The 19,525-nt window shown below is 47.0% G+C and overlaps 1 protein-coding gene across 4 annotated transcripts; it reads right to left on the reverse strand.

Moving 5' to 3' along the window:
* Positions 1–829: 829 nt before the first annotated feature.
* On the reverse strand, positions 830–18,185 carry LOC310701572 (zinc finger protein RFP-like). 4 transcript variants are annotated; one of them, XM_083492690.1, is made up of 9 exons: positions 18,107–18,185; positions 15,378–15,791; positions 12,387–12,482; positions 9,789–10,019; positions 7,946–7,968; positions 7,704–7,822; positions 5,718–5,744; positions 2,145–2,975; positions 830–1,412 (listed from the first exon to the last, which is right to left on the reverse strand). In XM_083492690.1, exons 2-8 carry the CDS (start codon positions 15,777–15,779, stop codon positions 2,428–2,430), a joined length of 1,446 nt encoding a protein of 481 aa, XP_083348816.1. In that variant the 5' UTR covers positions 15,780–15,791; positions 18,107–18,185; the 3' UTR covers positions 830–1,412; positions 2,145–2,427. The 4 variants fall into 4 exon arrangements, with proteins under 4 accessions (XP_083348816.1, XP_083348814.1, XP_083348815.1 ...); XM_083492688.1 differs by lacking the exon at positions 18,107–18,185 and adding an exon at positions 17,917–17,992 and having other exon boundaries at positions 2,373–2,975; XM_083492689.1 differs by lacking the exon at positions 18,107–18,185 and adding an exon at positions 17,917–17,992 and having other exon boundaries at positions 830–1,231; positions 2,205–2,975.
* Between the last annotated feature and the right edge of the window lie 1,340 nt (positions 18,186–19,525).

A 19,525-nucleotide genomic window follows, 5' to 3' on the forward strand; every position in this document is an offset into this window, starting at 1 on the left:
GGACCTAAGAAAGTTCTAGTGAAAGAGGTCAGGATGGGGTCCCAGGCCTCTCCAAAGAATGCTGCCTTCTGCCTAAGTTGGCCGGGGCTCCTTTTGCAGGAAAGGCAGGATATACTGTATTTTTCGCTCTATAGGACGCACCGGACCATAGGAGGGGGAGAACGGGGGGTGGGGGTGGAACTCTCCCCCTCTCTGCGCAGTGCCCCTTCAGCGAAGCGGCAGGAGAAACAGAGCCCCTTCCATTTCTCTTCCCGCTTCGCTGAAGGGGCGCTGCGCAGAGAGGGAAAACTGTGCAGCGTCTCTCCAATGAAGCGAAGCCTGGAGAGCAAGACTGATCGGTGTGCACTGACCCGTCTTGCTCTCCAGGCTTCAGACGGCCATCCGCAAGCCTTTGGAGTACGGCGGGAACGCCTGCTGCACTCCGAAGGCTTGCGGATAGCTGCCTGAAGCCCCCGGAGCGCAGCGGGAGTTCCCTGCGCTCCGGGGGCTTCAGGTGGCTTCAGCGAAAGCAACGCTGTGGGTTAAACCACAGAGCCTAGGACTTGCTGATCAGAAGGTTGGCGGTTTGAATCCCCGCAACGGGGTGAGCGCCTGTTGCTCAGTCCCTGCTCCTGCCAACCTAGCAGTTTGAAAGCACGTCAAAGTGCAAGTAGATAACTAGGTACCGCTCCAGCAGGAAGGTAAATAGTGTTTCCGTGCGCTGCTCTGATTCGCCAGAAGCCGCAATCCCAGAGTCGGCCACGACTGGACCTAATGGTCAGGGGTCCCTTTACCTTTATTGACCTCATAGGAATGTGTGTGTGAAGAACATGAAATAGGATTGCAAAAGTTTGTAGGTTTTTTTTCATTTTTTTATTTATCAAAAAACAAACTCTTCCATAGAAAATAACATCAACCGTTGTGCTCTGACCCTCTCCCCAGCTTGCCGCCTTTACCAGACTGCAACCTCTTCCCCCCAGGTCACCAATTCTAAAGACTCTCCTTTCAAACTCTGCTTTGTTTTCTGAACCAACTCAGAACTGCAGGAGGGGCCCCACCCAACAGCTATCTGGTCCAGAATCCCATTCTCCTTGACTTTTCTTAATGGCCCATTCCTTCCTTCTTTTCTTCCTTCCACCATGTAGTTTTTATTATTATTAACATTTTAAAGTTTTTCAGTTGCACAAAATAAAGTTGTACAAAATAAGGTGGAAAAATAATGTTGTGGGAGCTATGGCTCGTCTCCCAGGCACTTTCCTGACATGGGGGAGCTGGCCTGGTTTATATTTTAATGCTTGATAAACCTACTGTCTGGCATCCAGTTCTAACACACCACACACAGATTAAATTCTAACATTTACTGGATCCAGAAATTTAGGGTGCCTGGCACCCCACAAACTCTTAACACTGCAGAGAAAATGCTAGGCTGTCACCTCCTCTCATTGTTTTTTTTAATAGATATTTATTGAAGTTTCAGAAATTATATAAAGAAAACAAACAAAACACAGACACACAAAAAACCAAGTATAATTTCAATCCCTTATTTTCTTATACCTTACTTCGCTGACCTCCTCCTACCTCCCCTTTCTGTATTCTAATTTCAAATTATTTATTCAGCAAATCCTCTCCCTTAATTTCATTTAGTTTTAAACCTTTCTTTTCTTTTAACTTAAACATTACTGCTATAAACCACTTAGCTTCTAAACCGTCATCATTCTACCATTCATTAATTTTGCTATGTTTCTCAGCCCTTCCTTCAATTTGTTTTTGATAACCTTATTTTCATTTAGTTTAGTTCATTAAAAAAAAAGAAGAGAATCCAGTTTTACCTTGTCCAAACTTAAACATCGAACTTATACATCACTTCTTATTCTTAAAACATTTTTTCTAAGGTCGACCAAGATTCCCTTCCACGAATTTCCCAATTTACATAACAATAACAAACAAAATAAAAAACGAAATAAATTGTAATTATGGACCCTTTAGATTCCCAAACTCCACCCCCCCTTTCCCGGTTTCAGCCCCCAGCAATGTCCATCAGTCTTAATCTACTATCAGCCTGGAGATCTCACATCCGAGGCTCTTAATGGTCTCTCAGTTCCTCTCTGCCGGTCTTTTTGATAGACCTTGATATTAAACACCAAATCTTGGAGAAGGGCTGTCACCTTCTCTCAGGGTGGGGGTGGTAGAGCTGGTGTGGGTGTCATGGCTCGTCTCCCAGGCACTTTCCTGACATGGGGGAGCTGGCCTGGCTTATATTTTAATGCTTGCTAAACCTACTGTTTGGCATCCACTTCTGACACTCCACATACAGATTAAATTCTAACATTTACTGGATCCAGAAATTTAGGGTGTCTGGCACCCACAAATTCATAACACTGCTAGGCTGTCACCTCCTCTCAGGGTGGGGGTGGTAGAGCAGAGGGCGGTGAGGCTCGTCCTCAGGACTCAACACTTCAGACCAGCTCCCCACCAAACATGGAAAAAGGGCTGGACCTTCTCCTCAGAGAATGAGGCTTGTTGGAAATTGAAAATCAAGTCGTCGGTGTGGGCATTATAGAATTCCACACAGCCCTGATCATAGTCTAGGGACACCCGGATCTTCCTGGGCTCATAGCTCAAGATCAAAGGGGTCCGCTCAGGGAGGGTTGAAGCCCAGAAGGGATCAGATGAGGCTGACTCATCCTTTCCCTTGCCAATGACCCAGATCCCCTCAGAAGGACTTAAGCGGACAAAGCCTTTGCGCCTGACAGACTCTTTTGCAACCCCTATGGCCCAGTTGGCCCGTTCCCTTTCCTCCTTCTCCTCTTCCACCTCCACCTCCCACCAATATCTTCCTGAGGTGAATTTTGCATGGCCCAGCGCGTAGAGCATGTTGTCGAATCTCCCAGGGTTGTCCTCAACGTCCTGCATTTCCCTTCTTCTTCTCAAACTCTTCAGGTCCTCGGTTACAACAAGAAAGGAGTGGGCGGTTCCTGGATCCAGAGTGATGCTCACTGCGAAGAAGAAGAAGAAGAGGAGGAGGAGGATATGACAAAGGAGGTTGGGTGGTTGATGATGCCAGGTGAAGGCTCAGTCTCACTACTGGAGAGAGACTCGAAAACACTCCAGGCCTGTTTCTGGGGCCCAGCAAAGAGTGGAAAGGACCACTCCTTCAATTACAGGCAGGATGAGGACAGAGAGGCACTGTGGACCCCCACTCACATATGGATATTTTGGAAGTCCCACATTCCTAAATTATTATTATTATTATTATTATTATTATTATTATTATTAATTACCCTGCCCATCCAGCTGGGTTTCCCCAGCCACTCTGGGCAGCTCCCAACAGAATGCTAAAAGCACAACAAAACATCAAACATTAAAAACTTCCCTAAACAGGGCTGCCTTCAGATGTCTTCTAAAAGTCTGGTAGTTGTTTATTTCCTTGACATCTGAGGGGAGGGCGTTCCACAGGGCGGGTGCCACCACCGAGAAGGCTCTCTGCCTGGTCACCTGTAACCTCACTTCTCTCAGTGAGGGAACCACCAGAAGGCCCTCAGAGCTGGACCTCTGTGTCTGGGCTGGACGATGGGGGTGGAGATGCTCCTTCAGGTGTACTGGGCCAAGGCCGTTTAGGGCTTTAAAGGCCAACACTTTGAATTGTGCTCAGAAATGTACTGGGAGCCAATGTAGGTCTTTCAGGACTGGTGTTATATGGTCTCAGCAGCTGCTCCTAGTCACCAGTCTAGCTGCCCCATTCTGGATTAAGCAGGCACTGACTATACCACATGTGGAATCTCTGCCATCAAGCATCTTAGTTGTCCTCTTATTGATGTGCCCAATTTCTGTTCACATGAAAGGAAATATACTAGCTACTATGGATGTGGAATCTCTGTACACCAACATCCCACACAACGATGGTTTACAAGCCATAAGGAACACCATATCAGATAAAACCACAGCGGACCTTGCCACCAAACTCTGCCAATTTGTCCTTACCCACAACAACTTCAAATTCGGTGATGACCTGTTTCTTCAGATCAGCGGCACAGCAATGGGCACCCGCATGGCCCCACAGTATGCCAACATCTTCATGGCAGATTTAGAACAACGTTTCCTGAACTCCTACCCACTCAAACCTCTCTTGTACCTGCGATACATTGATGATATTTTTATCATCTGGACACATGGTCAACAGACCCTGGACACCTTTCACCAGAAATTTAATGATTTTCACCCCACAATCAACCTTACAATGAATCAATCTATGCAAGAAATACATTTTTTGGACACTACTATAAAAATACAGGATGGGCGCATAGACACCACCTTATACTGCAAACCAACTGACCGACAAACATATCTACATGCCTCTAGCTACCATCCCAAACATACCAAACAGTCCATTGTATATAGCCAGGCACTACGTTACAGCCGCATCTGTTCCAATTCTACAGACAGAGACTCTCACCTAAGGGATCTACAGCAAACCTTCTCAGAACTAAAATACCCAGCAGATGAAGTTAGACAACAGATCAACAGAGCCAGACTGATACCCAGAGAGAACTTGCTGCAAGACAGACCCAAAAAAGAAAATAACAGAACACCTCTAGTCATCACATACAGCTCCCAAGTTAAAACAGTACAACGCATCATCAGAGGTCTACAACCTCTCCTGGACAATGACAGTTCTCTTTCTCAAGCTCTGGGAGGAAGACCTTTCATTGCCTACAGACAGCCACCCAATCTTAAACAACTCCTAACCCACAATAATACTACAACCAGACTTAACACAGACACTGGCACCAGAGCCTGCAATAAACCCAGATGCCAACTTTGCTGCCACATACACCCGGACAACACCATTACTGGCCCCAACAACATCACACATACCATCTCGGGACTATTTAATTGCTCATCGTCTAACATTGTGTATGCCATCAAATGCCAACAGTGTCCTTCAGCTCTCTATATTGGACAAACAGGCCAAACCTTACGCCAAAGAATAAACGGACATAAATCTGACATCAAGAATCACAGAACAGAGAAACCAGTAGGAGAACACTTCAATCTCCCAGGGCATTCTATACAAGATCTCAAAGTAGCTGTTTTACTACAAAGGAATTTCAGAAATAGACTGGAAAGAGAAGCTGCTGAATTACAACTCATTACCAAACTTAAAACCATGAAAAGACCTGGGCTTAACAAAGACATTGGATTCTTATCTCACTATACATAACTAAACCATTTCTCACCTTCCCACCCCTTGCCTTTTCCTGTAAGACCTATTACAGTCGTTAAGAGTCGTCAACAGGCTCTCCCAGCTATCTGCCTATCTCCCATTCCCACCATCCTTCTGAGTAACACCCCTCCCCACCTTCTCACTATATAGAAGGATCTGGCAACTTCTATTTCAGTGTATCTGAAGAAGTGTGCATGCACACGAAAGCTCATACCAAGAACTAACTTAGTTGGTCTTTAAGGTGCTACTGGAAGGAATTTTTTATTTTGACTATGGCAGACCAACACGGCTACCTATCTACTACTGGAACCATGAAAGGAAATAAATTGACTTTTCAAGAAGAGTGTTGCAAGAAGCCACCCGCCTAAGGCCCTGAGATCTTCTGATGAAGATTGGGTATCTAAATTTAACAAACTAAATAAAAGAAAAATGAAGGCAACCAGTTGAAATACTTGAACGAGGGATTGTCACTGGTGAACATTTTCTTTTCTTCCATTCCTTACAGATAGTTTACCTTTGTTCGGTGCCTGCATCAGCAGCTCTGTTACACAGAAGAAAGAGGGACAAATTAAAAAACGTGGTCAAAAGTCCATCAAGTATATAATTTGTTAACCGTCCCTGCCCCCCAAGCCCCACCCTCATACTAAATTCTTGGTTAATGAGGCCTATCGTGGATATAATTGGGGGGACGGAAGATGGGTCAGGTGGCCAATTACTCGTGGACGGAAAACAAGGATATGTATCGCCTAAAAAGAAAAACAACAACTGTGAATAAAATTGTCACACGTTCTGCTCATAGATGAGCAGTGGATGGCGGCCATTGGGAATGGGGAGTAGGCAGGCATAAAGGCAAACTTTAGATGGCGCCAGAGTCAATGACAAGCAAAGAAAACTATTTCTAGTTTTCTCTCCATCTTCTAAGGGCTCGTCCATACTGTTGTTTAATGTGGGCTGTAAGGTTCCGTCAATTCTCTGTTACCCATATGATGGGTCCCCTCTAAATCACCACCTCCCCACACTTTCGCCTTCCTCAATCCCAGGTTTTCTCATCCCCTCTTCTTTTCAGAGTATCCCTGGCATGGGGAGGAAAAATATAATCGCAGATGGATTCTGCGTGACCTTGCCATGTATATACCAAGATCACAAACACCACTTCCCTGCTTCTTCGCTCAGCTGGGTCATGTTCAGGGAGGGAAAGGCATGGATAACCTATTCAAGGGAAGGGTTTTCAAACAACTATAGGGTAACCACATGCCCCATTAGGGATGGCAGGATCTAGAATCCACCTACCGTATTTTTCGCCCCATAAGACGCACTTTTTCCTCTCCAAAAATGAAGAGGAAATCGGGGTGCGTCTTATGGGGCGAATGCCTGCAAGCCTCGCGCGCCCGGCAGGAGGTCCCACCGGGTGCGCGAGGCTTGGGGCGGCAGCGGACTGCTTGCGCGCACCTAGAAGCTTGGGGCGCTCAGCACGCCCCAAGCTTCTAGGTGCGCGCAAGCAGTCCGCTGCCGCCCCAAGCCTCGCGCACCCGGTGGGACCTCCTGCCGGGTGCGCTAGCTTCTAGGTGCGCGCAAGCAGTCCGCTGCCGCCCCAAGCCTCGCGCACCCGGTGGGACCTCCTGCCGGGTGCGCTAGCTTCTAGGTGCGCGCAAGCAGTCCGCTGCCGCCCCAAGCCTCGCGCACCCGGTGGGACCTCCTGCCGGGTGCGCGAGGCTTGGGGCGGCAGCGGACTGCTAGCTTCTAGGTGCGCGCAAGCAGTCCGCTGCCGCCCCAAGCCTCGCGCACCCGGTGGGACCTCCTGCCGGGTGCGCGAGGCTTGGGGCGGCAGCGGACTGCTAGCTTCTAGGTGCGCGCTCCTGGTATAGCGCAGCGATCCGCTAGCCCTGGGAGAGCCCCGCGGCTCTCCCAGGGCTAGCGGACTGCTTGCCGGCACGCAGAAGCTTGGGGCGCGCTGACCTCAGCTTGCCCCAAGCTTCTGGATTAGCGCAGGGGTCCGCTAGCCCTGGGAGAGGCGCCCGGCTCTCCCACGCTAGCGGAGACCTTGCCAGCACGCAGAAGCTTGGGGCGCGCTGAGCTCCGCACGCCCCAAGCTCCTGGTGTAGCGCAGCGCACCTGGGGGGGAAATAAAATTTTTTTCCTTTATTTCCCCCCAAAAAATCTAGGTGCGTCTTATGGGCCGGTGCGTCTTATGGGGCGAAAAATACGGTAGGTTGAAAACAGCATGTTGAGGACGAGCAGGAAAAAATTCCAGACTGAGATCAACTGCATTTTTGTGCTACAAATGGCTAAGTGTGCGCACAGGCAAGGAGGATTCCTTTGCATCAAAGGAATTCTAGGAAGCGGATGGAATGCGGAAAATGTGATTCGAGACCCGCTGGATCATTCCAGCTCCTCTTTAGCAAAATTCTGACTTTCGCAGCAACCAACAGAGATGCGGAACTGCCTGACAAACAGCGTCCTTCCTCATTCCATGAACTGACCCCCCGACCCCAAAGAATACCTTTGCATTTCTCCAGGGTATCCTTCAGAAACGAATTTTTCTGAGTGTAACTTTGGAGTCTCTCTTCCATGCCTGTAGAGATTTCCAGCACTGTCCGCTTTCTTTTCCACCGCACAAACCTGTAAGGAAGGTGGGTCAGCCTAAGAGATGGTTTAAACAGCAGCAGCAGCAACAACAGCACCCAGTGTGGGCGACCGGCCACTGGAAAAGGATGGGAAGGAGACTGAGAAAGAGCCACGTACCTGATCACCCAAGTCCCAAGGCCCTGAAAGAGAGAATGAGAGAAATGGGTCTCAGCTGCACAGGCAGAACACAAACAGGGCATTTTGCTCGACAGTGGTACCTCGGGATGCGAACGGGATCCGTTCCGGAGCCCCATTCGCATCCCAAACGGAACGTAAGATGCAACGGCGCGTCTGTGCGTGTGCATGCGCGTGGCGTCATTTTGAGCGTCTGCGCATGCACGAGCAGTGAAACCCAGAAGTAACGCGCTCCGTTACCTCCGGCTTGCGGCGGAATGCAACTCGAACGCGCTCGACCCAAAGCACATTCAACTCGAGGTATGACTGTATTGGATATTACTTTTCTTGGAAGGCTCCATGCACACAATATTATAAAAAGGTAAAGGACACCTTTACCCTTTACCTTGATGCTTTTGAATTATGGTGCTGGAGGAGACTCTTGAGAGTCCCATGGACTGCAAGAAGATCAAACCTCTCCATTCTGAAGGAAATCAGCCCTGAGTGCTCACTGGAAGGACAGATCCTGAAGCTGAGGCTCCAATACCTTGGCCACCTCATGAGAAGAGAAGACTCCCTGGAAAAGACCCTGATGTTGGGAAAGATTGAGGGCACAATGAGAAGGGGACGACAGAGGACTAGATGGTTGGGCAGTGTTCTTGAAGCTATCAGCATGAGTTTGACCAAACTGCAGGAGGCAATGGAAGACAGGAGTGCCTGGTGTGCTCTGGTCCATGGGGTCACGAAGAGTCGTACAGGACTAAACAACTAAGCAACCACAAAGGACCCCAGTACGGTTAAGTCCAGTCAAAGGCGACTATGGGGTTGCGGTGCTCATCTCGCTTTGAGGCTGAAGGAGCCGGCGTTTGTCCTCAGACAGCTTTCTGGGTCATGTGGCCAGCATGACTAAACCGCTTCTGGCGCAATGGGACACCATAACGGAAGCCAGGGCGCACGGAAACATTATACATTCAATGGACACAGAGACTGTATTTTCTTCTATCAAGTAGTCCATACACAACCTGGACCTTTTTCACACATCAGTTTTGTTCTCAAAATAAAAGCTTAACGCAGATCAATTCTGCGTTACCCGCCCCCCTCCATTTGAAAATGGACGGAGGCAGCCCCAGCAATGGGGGCTGGGACCTGCCCAATGTCACTGTGGCTGGGTGTACGCCAAGATTTCAGCCCACAATTCCTTCTTTGTTCACCTGGGATATGGGGCAAGGAGGAAAAGTCAGGAGAAATCTAATCAAGAAGAGCATCTTCAAATGTGTATCAAGTAACCACACCCACTTTGGGGGATGGAAGGTTCTAGAAGCAACCAGGACTGAAACCAGCATGTTGAGGATGAGCATGCATGGTTCCACGCTAAGAAAAAGCTACTCCTTTGTGCAACAAATGGATAATAAGTGTCCTCCCCAGGTGTTATGTACTGAGTTGAATAGGATCCAAATGCAGCAGTCTGATTGGTCCTAGAACAAGAGGATCCAAAATGCAGCAGTCTGATTGGTCCTAGAACAATAGGATTCAGAATGCAGCAGTCTGATTGGTCCTAGAACAATGCTGCAGTATGATTGGTCTGCAGGAGCCACCCAATCCAGCTCCAGATGGAAGTGAATCCACAACCTGATTGGCCTACAGGAGAATCCCAGAATTAGCCAATCACGTGCAGCCCATTGTGTAAATAATGTATATAAAGCAGATACTTTGGGGAAACTTTCATTCCTCCTCACCACTATGAGCTGAATAAAGAGCATGAAATCCACCCTTGACTCTGAGTATATTTCACCAGGGACCCGTACTCCTGGGATCAGGGAGCTGCCTTTATGTTTCACTGTCTCACCTGCAGGAACGCCATAGGTGGCAGCTGGCGCTTCTTTTCCATGTCTGTGATGTGGCTACTGAGAAAGGCGATATCCTGTGAGAGCTTGAAGATATTACTTTCCTTTTTTTTCTTCATCTCTTTCTCCAGATCCTCCAGCTCATTCAGCCAAAAGCGCTGCAGCTCGTGCAGGAAGGTGTGCATTTGCTCAAAAGCGCCTGTGATCTTGTTCTTCTCCTCCGCTAGCTCCGCCTGAAGGGGAAACAGAAATTGGGGAGGGAGTAGAGGTGGAAGCTGAGTGCCGTTCAAGGGAGCATAGCTACAGGCCTGCAACAGATACTGCAAAAGAATTCTATACATAATGCTTCTTTAACGTACCACAGTGCAGTAAATTTCCACAGGATTCTTAAGAATGAACCTTTTTTTTTGTTTGTGGTACAGTGGTACCTCAGGTTAAGTACTTAATTCGTTCTGGGGGTCCATTCTTAACCTGAAACTGTTCTTAACCTGAAGCACCACTTTAGCTAATGGGGCCTCCCACTGCTGCCGGAGCACGATTTCTGTTCTCATCCTGAAGCAAAGTTCTTAACCCGAGGTACTATTTCTGGGTTAGCGGAGTCTGTAACCTGAAGCGTCTGTAACCTGAAGCGTATTTAACTCGAGGTACCACTGTACTGACTTTGGAAGGGGGACTGCCTGCAGAATTTTTTCCGTTGCCAGATTTACCATGGAGCTTATGGTACAAGCTGGAGGGAAAAGCTCTCACAATAAATGAAAAAAATTTACATACAGTCGTACCTCGGCTACCGAACGCATTGCGAGTCGAACGCTTTGGCTGCCGAACGCCGCAAAACCGGAAATGACTGTTCCGGTTTGCGAACGTTCTTTGGAACCCGAACGTCTGACGCAGCTTCCGCTGCACCCAATCGGAAGCCGTGCCTTGGTTCCCGAATGTTTTGGAAGTCGAACGGACTTCCAGAATGGATTCTGTTCAACGTCCGAGGTACCACTGTACACACAATACACTAAATAAATAGATAAATAGCAATATTAGAGATTAATGATATACGTTAATCTTGGGAATGCAACAAAGTTAGAATCAGGTAACTGGTAAAAATGGCCACTCGGTTCACATGTTTATATTTTGAATTAGATATATATGGGAGCACCAAATTTTTTAAAGTGACTCCAAAGGTCTTAATCCAGCCCTGCAAAGGCTGCCTGCCATAACATTGCTCCCTCATGTTATCCCCGTCTTTGATTAGAAGGGCTCAGGTGGTCTTGGTGGCAGGGCTGGCAAAATGTCCTAGGCCGGCCCTGCTTTAAGGTATCCTGGACGCAAGATGTTCAGGGCTCTTCGTATTAACACAGGAGCACACTGAGCCAGTTGCAAATGAGCACACAGCACAGATGTGTTGTTTTTTCCCTGACGGGGGATGCACAGCAACTTTGCTGAGCTCTAAGGCAGAAATGTGAACACAACCAGAGGCCTTTCTCCTTGGGATAATAGGTTCTGAAATGCCCAATAAAGATGTAAAGTTATTTTTGTATGCCACAACCGCTGCTCGAATTCTTATAGCTCAGAAATGGAAAACACAAGAATTACCAACTGTGGAAGAATGGCAGATGAAAATGATGGAATATATGGAGCTGGCTGACCTTACTGGAAGAATCCACGACCAGAAAGAAGAGGAACATCAAGAAGAGTGGAAGAAATTTAGAGACTATTTGAACAAATATTGTAATATTAAAAATTAGAAACTAAGAAAGAAAAATTAGAAACTAAGAAATTAGAGAGTAAGAGTTGTAAAATAACTGAGATCTGAACTTTAAGAAAAGTTAACAAATTAGAATTTAATTGGAATATTGTGTTTTAATAATGATGTTGGAAAACTGCTACATTTAAATACAGTACAAGGAAATTCAGAAGGGAGGGCTCAGACGGAGTTGAAATGATGTTAATGACGCTAGAAGTTTAAATGGTCAATTAATTTGTGCGGTTTGGGTGTGTGTGTTAATATGTGTTTTTATTTTTCTTATTATCTTTTTTGTTTATATTATTAATTTTGTCTCTTCAGTTTCTGTTGTAATAGGTGTTATATTTGCTAGAAACTTAATAGTAAAGGTAAAGGAACCCCTGACCATTAGGTCCAGTCGTGACCGACTCTAGGGTTGTGGCGCTCATCTTGCTTTATTGGCCGAGAGAGCCGGCGTACAGCTTCCAGGTCATGTGACCAGCATGACTAAGCCGCTTCTGGTGAACCAGAGCAGTGCATGGAAACGCCGTTTACCTTCCCACCGGAGTGGTACCTATTTATCTACTTGCACTTTGATGTGCTTTCGAACTGCTAGGTTGGCAGGAGCAGGGACCGGGCAACGGGAGCTCACCCCGTCGCAGGGATTCGAACCGCCGACCTTCTGATCGGCAAGTCCTAGGCTCTATGGTTTAACCCACAGCGCCACCCGCGTCCCTGGAAATTTAATAAAAATCATTAAAAACAAACAAACGTGAACACAGCCTGATACATCTGCCGGCATACATATCCAGGATGACAGAACTGTTGGCCAGCCAGGACTCATCCCCAATGTGAGAACTATACTGTAACAGCAAAGACCTACCGGAAATGCCTTGATCCTCTCTTCTTCAGCCAGTTTCCATTCCCTAACCACTTGTCTCTCTTGCACCAGAAACTGCACCCGAGTCTGGATTCCTTGCTGTGGAAAACAAAATGAGGCTTTTTGAGCTGTGAGAAATCAGCCAGTTTGATGCCCAGACACAATTCCCCCCACAAAATATTGGATTTATTTTTATTTTTGCAATAAGGAGAGTGACAAGGAAATGCACTGGAAAGCATGGGATAAAAGTCATCGAATTTCCCCAGAAATAAACCGGAATTAACGCTAATCAAATAGCCTCCGCCCTCTAACCTCCCTACAAACAAATCAGAATTAATGCTCAATAAACAAGTCATTTGGAAGTGCCTTATGTCCAGTCTTTACTGAGCATTCATTTTTATTCATTTGTGGGGTATGTGTACATGCTATTAGTCTTTTTTTTTTTTAAACCACACTTTTCAAGAACCCAGTTTTGCCCCACAAGCTTCCTCATTTCAGAAGTTTGATGGGTGTGTGGAGAGAGAGAAAGAAAGGGTCTTTTTGTGGTTGTCATTATCCCCATTTAAAGTACTGCCATACCACTTTAAACAGTCATGGCTTCCCGCCCCCCCCCCAAAAAAAAATATTGGAGCTGTAGTTTGTTTAGGGTGCTGAGAGCTGTTTAGAGAGCCCCTCATTCGCCTCTCATAGGTACAATTCCAGACGTCTAAAATGCCTGAGGGGAAAATTCCTTTAAAATATTTTTGGAGATTTTACCAAAAAAACCCACACCTCAACACTTTGTGTCCAGATTTTCACTTTCGAACAATTCCAGATTTTCACTTTCGGTACAATTCCAGACGTCTAAAATGCCTGAGGGGAAAATTCCTTTAAAATATTTTTGGAGATTTTGCCAAAAAAAACCCCACACCTCAACACCTTTGTGTCCAGATTTTCACTTTTTTGAAATATGAGAACCCTAGTTTAACAACCAATCCCTCTTCCCTGGGAATTTTGAGAACTGTAGCTGTGAGGAGAAGAGCGAGTCTCCTAAAAACGCTCAGCACTTTTTACAAGCTCCAGGCCCCAGAACAGCCATGGCTGTTGAAACGGTATTAAACGCATAGTGCTCCAAATGTGCAGGTGGCGCCATTGTGAAACAATTCAGAGTCAGAAATCCTTGCGGATATCTTATTTAATAATTCCATTTATAAGTGGAATCCTTCCTCCCGATTCCTTCCATCACCAAAGATCTATTAGTAGGCTCCGCACTACATAATCCACTGGCAATTAATTATTACATCTACAGTGGTACCTCAGGTTAAGTACTTAATTCGTTCCGGAGGTCCGTACTTAATCTGAAACTGTTCTTAACCTGAAGCACCACTTTAGCTAATGGGGCCACCTGCTGCCGCCACGCCGCTGGAGCATGATTTCTGTTCTTATCCTGAAGCAAAGTTCTTAACCTGAAGCACTATTTCTGGGTTAGCGGAGTCTGTAACCTGAAGCGTATGTTACCTGAAGCGTATGTAACCTCAGATACCACTGTGTTAAATTTAAACGATACGCTCCGCCTGAAGATTTAAAGATCACAGGGCACTTTACAATATCAAAACATAGAATTAAGCCGCAAAATCAACGATACCGCTTCCTACTGGTAACAAATCCATCTTTGGAAACCGCTAACCAGTGATGGTGAAATTCGGCCCTCCAGCTGTTTGGGGACTACAGTTCCCACCATCCCTGACCACTGGTCCTGTTAGCTAGGGATGTTGGGAGTTGTAGTCCCAAAACAGCTGGAGGGCCAAGTTTCTCCATCACTGCGATAACCTTTTGCCCCGGCCTTATTCTCAGGGGTGAAGTGTGTTGTAGCTCAACTTTTCTCATGCTAAAGGACAAATATGCACTTTGGAGGTGACTCAGCTACCACCTTTTAAGCAGAAGCTGCAAATGGAAAAGGCTGCTCCAGTTAACCTTAGGAAACAAACCGCAACACTTCCGGTCTTGTTGGGAAAGCTACCTTAAATATCTTTTCCAACTCATTATAAATCAATCTCCCAAAAGTCCTTAGCTACTTTGCACGTCCACCACATGTGGTAAAAGGAGCCTTCTACTTCTTCTTTTTTTAAAAAAAATGTATCTTTATTAATTTAAAATAAACACATTTATGAAAAAACAGACGTATATACAGGTAAACAAGCATCCAGTCAATCAAACAAATAACAGAAAGATCAAACAAACCACCACACTATAAGATATAAGAAGATTAATATAATTCTCATCGTATATACTCCTGGTATTGAACACAATTATAAAACTTATAGAGAAGAAATTCAAACTGACTTCCAATTAATCTCACTGTACTTTATCTATCCATTACTTTATACCGCCCAGTTACATATTTCTTATATAATTTCCTTTTACCTCCCTACAAACTTTTATTTATACAATACATCTACTTCTTTACATTTCCAACAAAGATCTGACGTTGATTTATATACCGTATTTTTTGCTCTATAAGACTCACTTTCCCCTCCTAAAAAGTAAGGGGAAATGTGTGTGCATCTTCTGGAGCGAATGCAGGCTGCGCAGCTATCCCAGAAGCCAGAACAGCAAGAGGGATTGCTGCTTTCACTGCACAGTGATCCCTCTTGCTGTTCTGGCTCCTGAGATTCAGAATATTTTTTTTCTTGTTTTACTCCTCCAAAAACGGTGCGTCTTGTGGTCTGGTGCATCTTATAGAGTGAAAAATATGGTATATTTTGGCTAATTTGCTTGGCATTAGGTACCATCTACACATCATAGCATGGTGAGGATTAAAGGTAGACCTCTGAAGCACATCTCCCTCCTCAAAGAATTCTGGCCACTATAGTTTACCCCACGCAGGGTTACAACTCTCAGGAACTAGCTACAATGCCCAGAATTCTTTGAAGGGGAAAATGGGCTTTCCAGGTATAGCGCTCATGCAACCTAAGACACAGTTCTGAGAATTGATGCTTGAAGGAGATTTCCTACCTTCACCCGCTGTGAAATCTGGTCCAGATTAACCAAGGCGTGTCCGCTGTGCTCTTGCGACCTCTTGCAGACGTTGCAGATGGAGGCTATACAAACCCTGCAGAAAAACTCCAGGGGCTCCCCATGTCTCTCGCAATCGGTTGTCTCCAACTGAGAGTTGAACTGCTTGGCTATTTCGACCACGTTGGCCAGCTGCCGGTTCGGCCTGAGGCTGGTTCTCTGGACCACTTGCCTGCACTGGGGGCAAGATGCTGGCCTTTGGGTTTCTTTCCAGCACATGGCGAGGCAGGATTTGCAGAAGCTGTGCCCGCAGTCCAGAATCACTGGGTCCGTGAAATAGTCCATGCAGATGGGGCAGGAGGTTTCATCCACAAACTGCTTGGTCAGGCTCGCGCTCGCCATGTCTGCTCCGCTCTGAAAGAGAAGGGAGAAAGGGAGGATGTTTTGCTTTTGGTTTCAAGGCACCGACTGTTTCCTGGAACTGCCAGGCTCTCCAGCATGAGTCATCCCAGATTAAGCGTTCTAAGCCACATCCCTTCATATTAGAAGGTGGGCGTTGACCGTTGCCAAAGATTCGTTCAAAAACGCAGTGCTTTTTCCTGGGGGTACGTATACCCCTAAACATTTTGTGAATCTACTTCTGGCCTCATTGAGGGGCAGTATTTCAATATGAGTAGGAAAATGAGATTACCTTAATTTTTTTTTTAATAGAAAAAAGCCCTGCAAAAATGTATGCCACCATAGAACAGCTTCCCATCTCCAGTCAAACCACCCACCTGACAATAACACTTACAAAATACAGTGGTACCTCGGGTTAAGAACTTACCGTATTTTTTGCTCTATAAGACACACCAGACCACAAGAGGCACCTAGTTTTTAGAGGAGGAAAACAAGCAAAAAATTTTTTGAATCAAATCAGTGTCAGGGCTGAAGGGGGAAGCCCGGGGTTTCCCCATAAAGCCCCGACATCCCCAAGCTAGAACAGCGAGACGCTGCGCAGCACTCCGTCTCTCTGTTCTGGCTTTGGGGACAGCCTTTCAAGCCTCCGCAGGGCAGTGGGGTGCCTTCACCCCGCTGCCCTGCGGAGGCTTTGCGCAGATAACCCCGAAGCCTTTGGAGTGCAGCGCGAGGTACCGCTGCACTCCAAATGCTTCAGGCGGCTATCCCTGAAGCCTGGAGAGCGAGAGGGGTCGGTGTGCACTGACCCCTCTCGCTCTCCAGGCTTCAGCGAAAGCAACGCGTGGCCTCCGGAGCGCGGAGGGAGCGCTCTCTCTGCGCTTTGCTTTCGCTGAAGCCAAGGAGCCTGCATTAGCTCCATAGGACGCACAAACATTTCCCCTTCATTTTTGGAGGGGGAAAAGTGCGTCCTATAGAGCGAAAAATACGGTAATTCGTTCCGGAGGTCCTTTCTTAACCTGAAGAACCACTTTAGCTAATGGGGCCTCCCGCTGCCGCTGCACAAAGTTCTTAACCCGAGGTACTATTTCTGGGTTAGTGGAGTCTGTAACCTGAAGCGTCTGTAACCTGAAGTGTATGTAACCTGAGGTACCACTGTACAACATTTGACATGTGTTTGCGTCCGTTATTAGCTTATTGATGATTCTGGTTACTTTTTGAATGCTTTAAATAGCTGTTTTTACTCATCATTTTATCGTTTTTACAAAACCACTTTTTTTTTTTACCATCAAGAGGTATACAGTGGTACCTTGGCTCTCAAAATGCCTTCGTACTCAAACAACCTGGAACACAAACACCTCAAACCTGGAAGTAAGTGTTCTGGTTTGCGAACTATTTTCGGAAGCCAAACGTGCTCTATTCTGAGTGTTTAGGGGTTGTTTTTAAAAGTCTGGAACAGGTTAATCCATTTTGCTTTACTTTCTATGGGAAAGCGTGCCTTGGTTTTGGAACGCTTTGGTTTTGGAACGGACTTCCGGAACGGATTAAGTTTGAGAACCAAGGTACCACTGTACACATTGTATGAAATAAAGCATTATACAGATTGCAAAGAAACAATATTGAGGTGTCCAAACCGACAGGAATGGGAAAAATGCAGAAATTAAAGCAGGCTAATTTAGCTGAGATTCCTGCATGGCCAAGAGGGTTCAGCTAGATGCCTCTTGGGGTCCCCTCCAACTCTACAATTCTCTGATTCTCATTTGTCAACGCAGGGGAGAAATGTTTTCGGCCAATGTCAAAAAAACTTTAGATGGGACATTTTAATACGAGCAGTGGATAAAAGCTGATTAACTCATTCTCGCCCCACAAAATAGCTTGGGGTGTGCCTGAATAAGTCCACTCAGACTTTTGGAGTGATTCTAGAAAGTATAGAATGAAAATCGAAATATGTGTGGGAAGGGTTCAGCATGGGAAGCTTGCGTTTTCAAAAGAGAAGGTCAAAGTAGCACGTAAGCAGGAGGAGGTTGGAGGGAACAGAAGATAAGGAGTGAAGGCCGAAGGCCGTTGCTATGCAACTTTGCTGGAGCGAGACAGAACATCTGCTGTTTATGAATGCTTGTGGCATCAATATTGTGTCTTTTACCTCGAAGCAGTGGCACTTTCCTCTTTGCCTAAAGGGTATCTGTGGGGGTGAAGTGACAACCATTGCAATGCTTTTAATAAAGGCGCCCGGTTTGACAAATTGGGGTCTGGGTTCTTTTGGCTGCCTAGGCTGAACCCACAGCTATTGGGGCGAGTGAGTTCCCCTTCCAATATTGCCCTGAGGAGACCACCTGCTTTTCTTTGGAGCTTTCTGTTTCTATTATGTTTTTTGTATATGTCGGAAGCCGCCCAGAGCGGCTGGGGAAACCTAGCCAGAGGTTTCAGGTTAGGAACGGACCTCCGGAACGAATTAAGTACCATATTTTTCGCTCTATAGGGCACACCTGACCATAGGGCGCACTGAGTTTTCAGAGGGGGAAGTAAAGGAAAAAAATATGACACCCCCCCCAGCTCTGGGAGCAGCGGACAGGCTGCACGCAGCCTGCACACTTCTCCCAGACCCTCTCCCTGCTATTACGGGAGGTGGGGGAATTCCCCCATCTCCCGCAAAAGCCCACAGGAGGGAGAAGGGACTGACTCGGCCAGTCAGTCCCTTTTTCCTCCTTGGGGAAAAGCCCCCAAGAGCAGCACGCTCTTTAAAGGCTGCGCGGCTCCTGCGGGCTTTTCTAGGAGGTGGGGGAATTCCCCCACCTTGTAGAAAAGCCCGCAGAAGCCGCGCACCCTTTAAAGAGCGTGCGGCTTTTGCGGGAGGTGGGGGAATTCCCCCATCTCCTGCAAAAGCCCACAGGAGCCGCGGACCTTTTAAAGAGCGCGTAGCTCCTGCGGGCTTTTCGACCGAGCCTGTGGGGCTGGCGGTGGGGGGAAGCACTGCTTTCCCCCACCGCCAGCCTCACAACCAGGTCGGGGAGTAGCGCGAAGGCGCTGTGCGCCTTCCCAATGCCCCCCGAGCCTGTGGGGCTGGCAGTGGGGGGAAGCGCTGCTTTCCCCCACCGCCAGCCTCAAAGACCAGACTCTCCTGGCTTCAACGGAAGCAACGCGAACCCTCCAGAGCGCAGGCTTCGGGGGCTTTGTGTTGCTATCGCTGAAGCCAGGGAGCCTGCATTCGCTCCATAGGACGCACACACATTTCCCCTTAATTTTTGAAGGGGAAAAGGTGCGAAAAAAACAGCACTTAACACGAGGTTCCACTGTAAACATATGGGGAAAAACTTTCTGGCAGTAAGAGCTGTTCAACAGTGGAACGGACTCCCTCGTGAGGCGTTAGGCTCTCCTTCCTTGGAGGTTTTTAAGCAGAGTTTGGAGGGCTATCTGTCACTGATGCTTTAGCTTGGATTCCTGCCTTGTGGCGGGGGGTTGGATCAGATGACCACTGGGTGCCTTCCAACTCTACTATGATATCTAAAAGCGTAACCAGTCTGCACGCAGGTCAACGGAGCTCAAGGCTTTGGCAGGCAACTGAGTGCTTGATTTGGCCTGGGAGGAGAACTGAGAAGGAATCAAGGCCTTTTCTGCAACCTTGGAGAGGATTAGTGATATCTCCAAATCTTGCCCGGGATGTTCTATGTCGTCTCGCCTCCACCAGCTTCGTTTCTCAGAAGAGTTTTTGTTTGCGAGTGATGCCCTGCTTGCTAGTAAACAGGTTCATGGTC

The sequence above is a fragment of the Podarcis liolepis genome (assembly GCF_965112155.1).
Source record: "Podarcis liolepis genome assembly, chromosome: 2".
Taxonomy (NCBI): domain Eukaryota; kingdom Metazoa; phylum Chordata; class Lepidosauria; order Squamata; family Lacertidae; genus Podarcis; species Podarcis liolepis.

What these genes read in the sequence shown, in the direction of transcription:
- LOC310701572 (XM_083492688.1), bottom strand. Translation starts at nt 17,979, where the DNA reads ATGGTTGTCACTTCACCCCCACAGATACCCTTTAGGCAAAGAGGAAAG. An exon ending in GAAAGTGCCACTGCTTCGAG is followed by an intron (nt 15,792 to 17,916) that starts GTAAAAGACACA and finishes CTTCTCTTTCAG; the next exon opens with AGCGGAGCAGACATGGCGAG. An exon ending in AGAGGATCAAGGCATTTCCG is followed by an intron (nt 10,020 to 12,386) that starts GTAGGTCTTTGC and finishes TTTCCCCTTCAG; the next exon opens with GCGGAGCTAGCGGAGGAGAA.